Source organism: Blennius ocellaris, assembly GCF_963422515.1.
Source record: "Blennius ocellaris genome assembly, chromosome: 14".
Classification (NCBI taxonomy): domain Eukaryota; kingdom Metazoa; phylum Chordata; class Actinopteri; order Blenniiformes; family Blenniidae; genus Blennius; species Blennius ocellaris.
The window spans coordinates 13,033,373-13,045,773 of NC_137663.1; the positions used below are offsets into that span (position 1 = coordinate 13,033,373).

The 12,401-nt window shown below is 42.7% G+C and overlaps 1 protein-coding gene across 3 annotated transcripts in view; it reads left to right on the forward strand.

Moving 5' to 3' along the window:
• nbeaa (neurobeachin a) overlaps positions 1-10,848 on the forward strand; it is a gene marked incomplete at both ends in the record, with an annotated part of 86,916 nt that extends 76,068 nt beyond the window's left edge. The window contains 24 exons of one of the 3 annotated variants that reach the window (XM_080509256.1): positions 283-347; positions 721-829; positions 1,068-1,234; positions 1,963-2,087; positions 2,172-2,324; positions 2,412-2,444; positions 2,750-2,886; positions 3,117-3,234; positions 3,419-3,521; positions 3,622-3,737; positions 4,568-4,680; positions 4,951-5,091; positions 5,187-5,306; positions 5,820-5,972; positions 6,083-6,247; positions 6,707-6,796; positions 7,603-7,795; positions 8,325-8,396; positions 8,786-8,941; positions 9,196-9,366; positions 9,467-9,568; positions 9,707-9,903; positions 9,983-10,134; positions 10,758-10,848. In XM_080509256.1, coding sequence (XP_080365382.1) covers positions 283-347; positions 721-829; positions 1,068-1,234; positions 1,963-2,087; positions 2,172-2,324; positions 2,412-2,444; positions 2,750-2,886; positions 3,117-3,234; positions 3,419-3,521; positions 3,622-3,737; positions 4,568-4,680; positions 4,951-5,091; positions 5,187-5,306; positions 5,820-5,972; positions 6,083-6,247; positions 6,707-6,796; positions 7,603-7,795; positions 8,325-8,396; positions 8,786-8,941; positions 9,196-9,366; positions 9,467-9,568; positions 9,707-9,903; positions 9,983-10,134; positions 10,758-10,848 — 3,042 coding nt within the window. The remainder of the gene's footprint in view (positions 1-282; positions 348-720; positions 830-1,067; positions 1,235-1,962; positions 2,088-2,171; positions 2,325-2,411; positions 2,445-2,749; positions 2,887-3,116; positions 3,235-3,418; positions 3,522-3,621; positions 3,738-4,567; positions 4,681-4,950; positions 5,092-5,186; positions 5,307-5,819; positions 5,973-6,082; positions 6,248-6,706; positions 6,797-7,602; positions 7,796-8,324; positions 8,397-8,785; positions 8,942-9,195; positions 9,367-9,466; positions 9,569-9,706; positions 9,904-9,982; positions 10,135-10,757) is intronic. The other 2 variants (XM_080509257.1, XM_080509258.1) reach the window with 2 other exon arrangements.
• Positions 10,849-12,401: the final 1,553 nt, after the last annotated feature.

Sequence of the window (12,401 nt, forward strand, 5' to 3'; positions counted from 1 at the left end):
TCTTATCCTCATTCCGTGTACTGAATACTGTTTGCACCCAGTCAAACTTACTGACCTACTGATATCTGTGTGTATTACACAATGACACAATGACATTGGACAGAGGCAATTTTTTATTTTATTTATTTATTTATTTTTTAACATAAGATATGAAGTTTGATTATTTCACCCACAATCCAGCTTTCAATTCGATCCCCAATTTCAATGATCTGCACAATCTTTTATTGGTGCTGCCATTTGTGGTTCAACACAGTAAATTCAATGTGTCTTTACCATTTTTAGGAGTGGCAAAACTCCATTCAGAAGAATGCCGGACTAGCCTTCATCGAGCTCATTAATGAAGGAAGGTAAATCCATCACACCACACCACTGCAGTCTCCGTGATTCACAAATTAGCACTAATAATGTCATCAGTGCTTAACAACTAATGGGAGTGATACAGGCCTAAAGAGAACCTTGCTAGGATAACCGCATAGTGCCATGTGTGTTCAGCGGGAAGCCAAACCATTAGACTGCAATTAAGTTTACGTCTGACTGTGCTCGTCTCATTTCAGTGTCTGTAATCTTTCTACTTTATGTTTATTGGAGTGTCACACGGAACAGAACAAGATTAAAACGGCACATATGTTGTATGAATGAGATTTCACTCTCATTAAAGATGGCTCATGCAGGTTATGTTGTTCCCTTCCACTTCCTCTCATCTGTCACTTCTTCTGTCAGACTCCTGTGCCACGCAATGAAGGATCACATTGTGCGTGTGGCCAACGAAGCAGAGTTCATCCTGAACAGACAGCGAGCAGAGGATGTACACAAACATGCCGAGTTCGAGGTGCGCACACAAACATCACCTATGCTCTCATTTGTCAGTCTGTACTGAGTTTTTGAAGAGGGCACTGTGTTGATTTCTCCCCCACTGACACAAGTAAACCACCTTTTGAGTCACTTTAGTCAGATTATAGATATTTGTTCTACCTTTTTGTAAACTAAAACGAGGAATTATTACAATTCTCTGCATTTATATTCTTTCAATTTGCATTTTTGATAATATCGTGTGGTCTTCCTCTCAGTCTAACTGTGCCCAGTACGCTGCTGACCGGAGAGAGGAGGAGAAGATGTGCGATCACCTCATCAGTGCCGCCAAGCACAGAGATCATGTGACCGCGAATCAGCTGAAGCAAAAGATCCTTAACATCCTGACCAACAAGCACGGGGCGTGGGGGACAATGTCACAGAGGTGAGAGGGGTGTCCACATTACTGTGCATTTCATGTGACCGTCACTGTGTCTTGGATTCACTTGACACGACAACGAAACATCAATAAAACAACAGAAAGGTGAAGCTTCATAAAACAACAAATCAAGACTTATTTAACTGTCAAAAGCCACTGTGCTCACACTGAGAGTTGTTTTCTAACCTCGTAGCTGCCTTGAAGCACTTTGTGACTGATCTCCTTAATTTAGCACGTTCACATGCGCACATTAAATCAGTGGTTGCTTATTATCCCGATCTGCCTCCAGGCTGCCAGCTTCTCTGAGAACATGTGCTGTAACTCCCAAGACATGTGACGTAAAACATCAGAAGCCTGTCTTCTTCATGTCAAGACATTTTACTCAGATAAAACATGAGTTTGAATTCACATTTCGTTTTCCTTGGTCTGAGGATATTCATAACTTTGACTCATGAAACCTATATTTTACATCTTTCCTTCATTAAAACTTTTGCTTCTGGAGGGTTCTTGTGTTTATTAATTGGGTGTTTTTGTTTTTTTTTTACTCCCAGCCAAAAGCAGGTTATTGCAGTGTCAAGAGATCCAATGGTTTCCTCTATTACAGTGATGAGCAACTTTTTTGCTTTAGGAAATTAGTTTTTGGAGTTGCTGGTAATATTGTCAAATGTCGCTTTAAGTTTCACTAACTTTCCTTCATGATGACTAACATGACTAACATCTCTTTATGTTTTCAGTCAACTGCACGACTTCTGGCGCTTAGACTACTGGGAGGACGATCTGAGGAGGAGACGGAGATTCGTGCGAAATGCCTTCGGATCGACGCACGCCGACATGTCACTCAGAGCCCTGGAAGATTACGGTCAGTAACGTCACCTCGCGGAACGGTTTTACTCTCCATAAACCCCTGCTTTATGCATATTCCCCTAAAAACACTCCCACACAGGAACAGAGGAGGAGGAGGAGGAAGGGCCCAAGTCGAAAAAGACTTTCCGCAGCCAATCAGTGGTGGCCCAGAACCCGGAGGCGGAGCTAATGCTGGAAGGAGACGACGATGCAGTGAGCCTACTGCAGGAGAAAGAGATCGATAACCTCGCCGGTGAGACTCGAACACAGAAAGACACACAAACACTCACTACATTACAGTTTAACTAAAGGGTACACCATTTATGACTTTTGCTTTTAGTACGTTTCCGTCCGAGACTTTTTACTTCCAAAGGCAAGTCGAACATTTGAAAGTTTTGCAGCTCCACTAACCATCCAGCTGATTAATCTCAAGAAGATCAATTCATAATCTACTAAAAACTGATGTTAGTTTAGGGTTCCTAAACGTTCTATTTACTCTGATTTTCACTTCTAATGTGCAATTTATTTCTAAACAAAAATACAAACAAAAAGGAAATGATTTAAACTAACATCACATGACTCAAATCTGCTGGTGGCTGATCTCCTGTGTGTTGTATTCAGTTCAGTGCTATAAATGCCGACTGTAGGAGTATTTGAGTAATATGTTCATCATCCCAGGCCCAGTGGTTCTGAGCACTCCTGCTCAGTTGGTGGCACCAGTGGTGGTGGCTCGAGGGACTCTGTCCATCACCACGACTGAGATCTACTTTGAAGTCGATGAGGATGATCCAACGTTCAAGCAGATGGACGCCAAAGTGAGTGAAAACGTCATTTCTTTAATATTGATGGATGCACAAATAGAGGAATCATTTGGATTACCAAATTTGCTCACACTGGTCTCACACTTGTATTCTCAATTAAATTGACTTTGTCACCCTTTGGAGAGATGATCATATTTGGTACATGTTCACATTTTTAGTTCTTGTTTTTCAGTCATTCTTCCGTATTTTCTGGAGAAAATTATTTTTACTGTCCATCTCAACAGGTGTTGGCCTACTCGGAGGGTTTACACGGGAAGTGGATGTTCAGTGAGATCCGAGCGGTCTTCTCCAGACGTTATCTGCTGCAGAATACAGGACTGGAAGTCTTCATGGCAAACAGAAGTGAGTCTTTGAAAGTCTCTCAAATTGAAACTGAAATTCTCTGTTCTGAAGACGAAAAATACTTCATTTCATTCACAAGCTCTGTCTCATTATGGCTCAAGTAAATATATTGTTCAGTAGCAGCTCAAAACAAATGAGTTATTTGGACTGTATTTCATGCATGTCTTCTGTGTCTTCTGTCCAGCATCTGTGATGTTCAACTTCCCCGACCAGGCCACAGTCAAAAGGGTGGTGTACAGCCTCCCACGGGTGGGCGTAGGAACGAGTTATGGCCTGCCACAGGCCAGGTAAATACCCGGCGTCGTCGGTCATTCCTGCACTGCGTCACAGTGGCACTGACCAGGTTTGATAAGAGGAATTGTATTTGATTGCGTGTTTTTGTATCAGGCGGATTTCCTTGGCCACTCCGCGTCAGCTCTTCAAATCGTCCAACATGACGCAGCGCTGGCAGAGGAGAGAGATCTCCAACTTTGAGTACCTCATGTTCCTCAATACTATCGCAGGTAAACGAGTTCAGCAAGCTCCCATCAAGCATTGTGCGTCCTGCCCTTGAAATATTGTTTAAAATGTTTATTGCTCAAACACACAAGGTTATAAAATGTGTGTGTGTGTGTGTGTGTGTGTGCGGGGGGGGGGACATAATATAGAAAATATTTTCCTCCTATGTGATGCAGAGCATTGCTCTCGTACTTGCTCTGAAAAAATGTGACCCTGGTTGTTTTGTATCGACAGTTTCAATCACAATGTTGTTCAAAAATAACTGCATTGACAGCAAAGTGCATACTTGGGCCTTTTTTTAAATCTATTAATTTATATTTTGCTCATGGCCAATCTATAGGAGACTATTAGAAAGTACTGAGACAGAAAGTGCGGGATTTTAAACTAGATGAATCTGCGAGTGGTTTTTATTAGTGAGGCCTGCAACTTATGCAGGAGTTATGCAGGACTAAATAAGGCCAGAATAATTTTAATAATTAACTATCTGTATATGAGATGTAGACATGCTCTATCGTTGTATGAAATATGCACAATGACCTGGTTATCATATGGCTTCTAACATTTCTTAACAGCTTCTACTTTTTCTGGTTTCCTTTGCTTGGTTGTCTGTTTCTGCACTGAAATTGTTGTCTCAGTCTGGCATTTAAATCTTGACTCTGAAGTTTACTTCACTAATCAAGGTTTATCTGAATCAGATTGGTCGTTGTAGGTTTTGGAAAATTATGTAAATATGAAAAGAACATGTAAATATGTGATTTCATTATCAGAAACTATCTCGATGTGCCTAAAGTAAAATATTGATTGTTTATTTTATTTGTTTATTTTTGCCCTGTAGGGAGAACCTACAATGATTTGAACCAGTACCCGGTCTTCCCCTGGGTCCTGACCAACTACGACTCAGAGGAGCTTGATCTCACTCTGCCTGGAAACTTCCGGGACCTTTCCAAGGTGAGAGCACTCAGACACACAACACCTTTTTACAAAGGAATTACATGCCTGGAACTTAATTGTGTCACGAATCCAAATGCATAGTAAAATACAGGTCAAGCAGAGCAACCTATCACATGACACCAAGGCTGAGTAGCAATCTCCGCTTTTTGCATTAATGCCACATAAAGAAAGAGAAAACAGTCATCCTGAAACATCTGTGCTGATAGTTTAAAAACATAATATGTAATGTATGGCATTCTTTATTCTTCTTCTCCTTCAATGTTTCAGCCGATTGGTGCGCTGAATCCCAAGCGAGCAGCATTTTACGCAGAGCACTACGAGACGTGGGACGACGACAGTACGCCCTCCCACCACTATACGACCTTGTACTCTACGGCTCATTCAACACTGATGTGGATGCTCAGAATAGTGAGTACTCAACACACAGTTGGAAAAAAATATATGGCCTTCGGGAGATTATTCAGTGCACTCTTAAATAAATGTCTCTGTTTCTGTGCTTGTAGGAGCCGTTCACCACATTCTTCCTCAATGCTAACGATTGTAAGTTCGACCATCCGGAGAGAGCCTTCTCCGGTATCGGCCGCGCGTGGAGGAACTGTCAGAGAGACACGGCTGACGTAAAGGTAACCTCGCAGACCAAAGAAGCGTCCTACTGAAGGGACTACTTAAAAGTCCAGTGTGTAGGATGTATAACTAGAAATGCTTTTATTCGTGTTTTATATATTCAATAACCTCCTGAACTGGTCAGTTCTTGGATTGAATTCAGATCTGTAGGGAAAACCGGTCCTATTTCATGTAACCTGCCAAGTTGCGTCTGCATAAATCAGAGAGTCAAAGAGTGAGGTTTTACCTGTTGTTTACAATCTGCCCACAATATAACAGTAATATACAGCTGTCTTATATAATCTTTCTTTTTGGAACAATACAGCTTTGAGACTGTTCAGATGAGCATGAATTAAAGACTCTAATAAATGGGAGTTTTATGTAAGACTGTAAAGTATCTTTAGTATTAGATGTTGCTCATTATCCTTTTTTTTACATTTTAAAGCTCCGACAAGCTGTAGTTTTGTTTCTTTCAGAGTCTGAAAGATGTCATAAAGTTTTATATATGAATGCTTTTTGTTTCTATCGAGCAGGAGCTGATCCCAGAGTTCTACTACCTGCCAGAAATGTTTGTCAACAGTAATGAGTATGAGCTCGGGGTGCGTGATGACGGGGTTCCTGTGTGTGACGTGGAGCTTCCAGTCTGGGCCAAGAAACCAGAAGATTTTGTTCGCATTAACCGCATGGTGAAAGAAACGACTCCATATGTTCTAAAATACACAGATCTGAGTGTTTCCATTGAATGCACTGAACAGAATCTAAACGCGTTTGTCATCTTTTCTCTGCCTCCATCCAGGCATTGGAGAGCGAGTTTGTGTCGTGTCAGCTTCACCAGTGGATCGACCTAATATTTGGCTACAAACAGCGCGGGCCGGAGGCGGTCCGAGCGCTCAACGTCTTCAACTTTCTGTCCTACGAGGGAGCGGTCAACCTGGACAATCTAGATTCTGTGCAGCGTGAGGTCAGTTTCTATGAAAACACGTTGCTCTTATTACATTCACAAATGAACAATATCACGATATGGAAATCTCCCTCTCTTCATTCTAGTGCCAAATTATTGATTGTTTTCCTCATAGTCAGACAGTCAAATAACAGCTCTCAATACTCCATTTTGGGGGAAAAGAATGTAACAAAAACTTTCTCAAGAGCAAGTGGATTCCAGAGAGCTTAAAAGAGAGATGCCGGGTCAAGAATGTTTTGTAAAAGACACATTTTAAGCAATTTGTAGAAAGGACATTGATTAAGATTTAAGGTAAATCATTATGGTAACAGTAACGGCAATATACATAAAATCCATTCACCTTGACCTTTGCCAGCATGTTCAAACATTAACATTCTGCATATAGGATATTTGCGTGTTTCTCTCAAAAGTGTTTAACACTTTTGTATCTTCACTGTTACATCATTTCTCTGACTGCAGGTTATGGAGACCCAGATTCAAGTCAGTGGTCAGGTCCCGTCGCAGCTGCTGATCGAGCCACACCCTCCTCGCTCCTCTGCCATGCACCTGGTGAGAGACTGTCCACAGCATCAGACGATGTTCAGTTGAAGGTTTTATTTCCACAGGTTTACGGAAACTGTCAGAAAAAAAAATGTCTGTTGCCAGAAGCCACACCTCAGCTAATGATAAATAGAACTTTCACATATTTTCGCTTTATGTTTAGAGACAGATTTGCATGCTTTTAAATGTTAGTGTGGTTAGAATCTTCATTGTTTGCATTTTCAGTTCATTTTTGGTCGAAGAAGCAGTTCTTGTCTTAAAAGGCAACAAGATGTGGGTTTGAAGGCGTTTAATCCTTCATCCCAGATGAAGCGTCCTCAACACATTTAAGTCCGGTTGCTTTTCAAAACAAGAAACGGGGATATCATGATCTGGATGGCTGAGTCTTCACAGGCATCTCAGTTCACATATTCCACCGACAGTGATGAGAGATATTGTTACATACGGAGGTGTATGTAATGACGTTTTAGCCTCTCCGCCCTCCCTGCTGCCCCGAGCAGCATGAGGCCGTCGTGTCTCCACATCAGAGCCTTCCATGTCAACCCGAACCCGTCAGTCCTAAACCCCCCCCCTGACCAACCAGTGCCTCCACCCCCCTCCCAGGCCTAGAGCCACCCTCAGTGTGTGTACCTACTCTGACCCTGCGCTCCCACTAATTTACCTTCTCCCCTCCCTCCCTTTGTCCCATCTGTTCTGTCTCTCCCCCTTCCTTTGTCTCCATCTACCTCATCCTCCCTTCCCCCAATCTCTCCTTCTCGCTCCGCCCCCCCCCCCCCCCCCCCCCTCTCTCTCTCTCTCTCTGTCTGTCTCACCAGTGTTTCCTTCCCCAGAGCCCTCTGATGTTTAAGGATCAGATGCAGCAGGACGTCATCATGGTGCTCAAGTTTCCCTCCAATTCGCCCGTCACGCACGTGGCGGCCAACACGCTCCCCCACCTCAGCATACCTGCCGCTGTCACCGTCACATGTAGCCGGCTGTTCGCCGTAAACCGCTGGCACAACACAGTCGGTGAGTTTTGATGAGAACAGGGCGTCTTTTCCTACGAGTGTCCGCCATCCCCAGAAATGTCCAAACTCAGTCAAAATCCAATTATAATTGATTCCAAGTCATAGCATGTAGCTCATCTGTCGAGACTCTATGGTGTCAGATGTAATAGCTTGTTGTTGTGACTCCTGTAAAAAAAAAAACAAAGGAGCAACTTCTCTAATTATAGGTTTACACTCTTGGTGTTGAGTTAGAAATATCAGTTAATTAAAGTTAAAATTAACTGCATTAATTACCTCATTAGCATAACATCATATATATCATCATATATATATATATATATATATATATATAATTAATCTTGTTCATGTAATTATGGTGCGTCCTGGGGCAGATCAAGTGATTATTGCCATGGATTATCACATGAGGTGCTGAATTTCTAACTTAAGTCTTTATCAGTGCTTCCATCAGAGAGCACTCAGCCACATGCAAGGTTGTGGAGTTTGTGTTTTATGTTGATTTACATATCATATCTCACTTGTTGAACCTTCAGGCCTCCGCGGAGCTCCAGGATACTCCCTGGAACAGGCTCATCATCTCCCCATTGAGATGGACCCTCTCATAGGTCAGTGCACACATGTCTTTACAATGCACACTTCTGTCTTTGGCTCCAATAATACAGAAAACTGATGCACTTTTTTTTTTTTAATGTGCAGACTTATAATTACCTTAAATGATGGTATCTGTTGTAATTGCAGTCAGTAATAATAATGTTAGGGGTATAATTTTGTGTAATCAGATAATGCGGGGCAACCAGGTCGCTGAGGGGACTGAAGTCAAAGTGTCACATGACACACTGGGGATATATATACACATAATGCTGAAACAGGGCTAACTGCACATAAATGCCTGACCAGAGGGGGGAATTATGAGGGAAGTTCAGAGTTCATGAGACAACCGATTAACTGTGTCGAGTCTGTAACCTCTCGTTAATGCATCAACATTTCTGTGTAGCAAATAACTCAGGCGTGAACAAGCGTCAGATAACGGACCTGGTGGACCAGAGCATCCAGATCAACACCCACTGTTTCGTGGTCACTGCTGATAATCGCTACATCCTGGTCTGCGGCTTCTGGGACAAGAGCTTCCGTGTTTACTCCACTGAAACTGGTTAGTTTTTCTATTATTTCTAAGAGCCAGATTAGAACTTTTGAGCAGGAAGCCCGATAAAGAGATTTTCATTTAAACTCCTCATTGAAGTTGAAATTTAAAATTCTGTCTAACGTCTCATTTTGCATATTTACGACCGAGAAGAGATTTGCATTATACAAAGAATTACTGTGTTTGTCAGAGGATTTATTATCTTCAACAATTGTAGTAATTGTTGATTGTGAGTTAAATGTCTTTGTAATTCCTCTGCACAGGAAAGCTGACCCAGATAGTTTTCGGTCACTGGGACGTGGTGACGTGTCTGGCTCGCTCGGAGTCGTACATCGGCGGAGACTGCTACATCGTGTCAGGCTCTAGAGACGCCACGCTTCTCCTGTGGTACTGGAGCGGACGGCACCACATAATCGGGGACAACCCCAACAACAGTGAGTGTTGACACCATGAGAGGTGGCATGTGTGAATGTCTGCTCCGCTCAGGTGTGTGTTAATGCGTCTCTGGTGTGTCTCAATCTGTTTTTTCCCCAGGCGACTACCCTGCACCCAGAGCGGTACTGACAGGCCACGACCACGAGGTGGTGTGTGTGTCTGTCTGTGCGGAGCTGGGACTGGTGATCAGTGGAGCCAAAGGTTTGTCTGTCTGCTATACGTCTTATTAGAGTAAATCCAGATGTTTAGCCGTATAAAATATCTGAAATATTTAACATTATAGAGCTATTTGCCTGGATAAAATCTTTGATACCTTCTCCTCCTCCTCCTCCCTGTCAGAGGGCCCCTGCCTGGTTCACACTATCACAGGGGACCTCCTGCGGGCCCTGGAGGGTCCCGAGCTGTGCCAACGGCCGCGCCTCATCTCGGTGTCCAGCGAAGGACACTGCATCATCTACTACGAGCGAGGTCGCTTCTGCAACTTCAGCATAAACGGAAAACTTCTGGCACAAATGGAGGTCAACGATTCTACACGGGTAAGCCAAGCTAGTACCAAAAGAATCGGCGTAGACCAACACAGTGGACACGTCACGGTTGCTTCTCTGCACTCCTCAGGCGATCTTGTTGAGCAGCGATGGACAGAACTTGGTGACAGGAGGCGATAACGGAGTTGTGGAGGTGTGGCAGGCGTGCGACTTCAAACAGCTTTACATCTATCCAGGCTGTGACGCGGGCATCCGAGCCATGGACCTCTCACATGACCAGAGGTAAAACAAAGCGGCCGCCTCAGAGGGAAACTTGATCAGCCCCAGAGGCAGAACAGAAATAGCACAGTTATACATGAATATTTAACAGAGCCAGTGAAGATAATCCAATCATGCTAATGGGATGTGTTTAATAAAGATGTTTTCACAGATGCACATAAAAAAATTAAAAAAAAGATAATTGTTTCAGGAGTTTGCTTTAATCCCAGCTGACATTTGGCAAAGACAGGTCACACCCTAGACAGGTCTTGGGTTTATTAAAGAGTAAATACATTGAGACATGTTGTCCGAAACACTCCCGTTCAAACATACGGGCAATTCGGAGTCACTAATTAAGCATTCCATGTTTTTCAAATGTGGGAGGAAACCAGAATTTCACCCAGCGACAACTCCAAGTCTGTACCAAGGATATTCTTCCTGCAAGTCAACTGCTAAACACTACGCCACCATGTGGCTTAACATTTATATCACAATATTGATAGACTCCGACTGATCCTTCGAAATATTCAAATATTGTGAGACAATGTGTCTTTGATTTCTCTATCTTTGTGATTTTTGAGCTACGCCTGTGTGGAATGTTGTGTCACCAACACCGCATGTATTTCTGTGTTTTTCTCTGCCTTTAGGACTTTGATCACTGGCATGGCGTCCGGCAGCATTGTGGCATTCAACATAGACTTCAACCGCTGGCACTACGAACACCAGAACAGGTACTGAGGCGGACAGTGTCAGGACGAGAAGGACGGAGAGGGAGGGAGAGGAGGTGGTGCTTTCTGCTGTGTATCTGCGACACGGGGAAACCACAGGTACCGAGACGAGAGGAAAAACAAGTAGCGGACCTTAGGCTCTATTCCCTTGCGAAGTTCACTTGATTTGAGGATGCGACAGCGCTGGTGGAAACGGCCTCCTCTGTGCATACGCATGTGTGTAAACCACACAGACACATAATACCCAGAAGATACACACCAAAACCTGCTTATAAAATAGAAAGACTGCAGAGTGAGGAGGGAGAGAGCAAGTCGAGAGGACCTGGTAGAGGTCGATCGTAGGCGTACCACCCACTGGACTGGTGTTACCCATTCCTGGTATGGCTGATTCTTCACAAATAACTTAAGCTTTGTTTTAATTTCTCTTTTTTAAACCCTTCTCAAATTTGTGTTTCCAGCTTTTTATTTGACGGGACTTCAGTGTGGGTAATATTTGTGTGCACAATTGATTAAATCTCCTTCAATGTGTCCAAACAGATTAGAAATGTTCAGATCTGAACCAGCCCCACCCACGACTTTTGAAACCGGTGCTATTGGCTTAATCTTAAATTCACCTTTGAAAAAAAAAACGAAAAAAACAAAACGACCCTGGGGGTTATAATTTCATTTTGTTTGATTTCTATTGTTCCTTTTCTTTTTGCCCTCAGCGGGGTTATACTCTGATTTCTATGTAAATAAGACTCTGCTTCCTTCAGAGTCTACACTTGTTCTTTCACTACACAAATTGCGCTTATCACCTTTAATTTATTAATGACTTGCTGTATGTAAAATACTGTGTAATAATTATAACGTTGACAAGACTGATGGTAATAACAGTGGTGTGGAGGATGGTGATTGCTTTGCCCGGAAAGGTGAATGGTGAAGATTTGTAGTCATTGCCACCAAGGACGACCACCACAAGACTGACATGATTTCCTTTGTATATTTGGTGATTGTTTTGTCAAATATGTACATATAGTCTTGGTTCAGGCTCGGTGGGAGACTTAAATCAGCTGAATAAGACTGGAAGCGCAAAGGAAACCTTCACTTACCCACATTTGTTGATTATTTAAAAAAAAAAAAAAGAGAGAATCAAATCAATGTAAAAGTTTGTTTTGTATTTGCACTTTGCACCAATCACATGTCATTATTTATTAGCTTGGTTCTTTCTGGTCGGCTGCCATTTTGTTTAGGTCCATTTTCCTACGGGATTATTTGTGCATTGATGTTTGTATTTAAAACGTTGAGCTCATGTGTGATTATAAGTTTTACAACCTCACAGTTGTAAGCAATATCATGATTCTGTAGCTGATAGAGGTGAGCGCGGGGGGTGGGGGTGGGGGGGGCGGGCGGAGAGAGGATGAAATGTGAGCTGTACTGTATGTGTGAAGCCATCTTGATCAAATGCGCACATGCACATACTCTTATCGACAGGTTCAACCTACGTATCCAAAAAAAGGTTAAATATTTTTGGATCTATGAAACCCTAAAAACTATTGTATTCATGTTTTATTGCAAAGATGT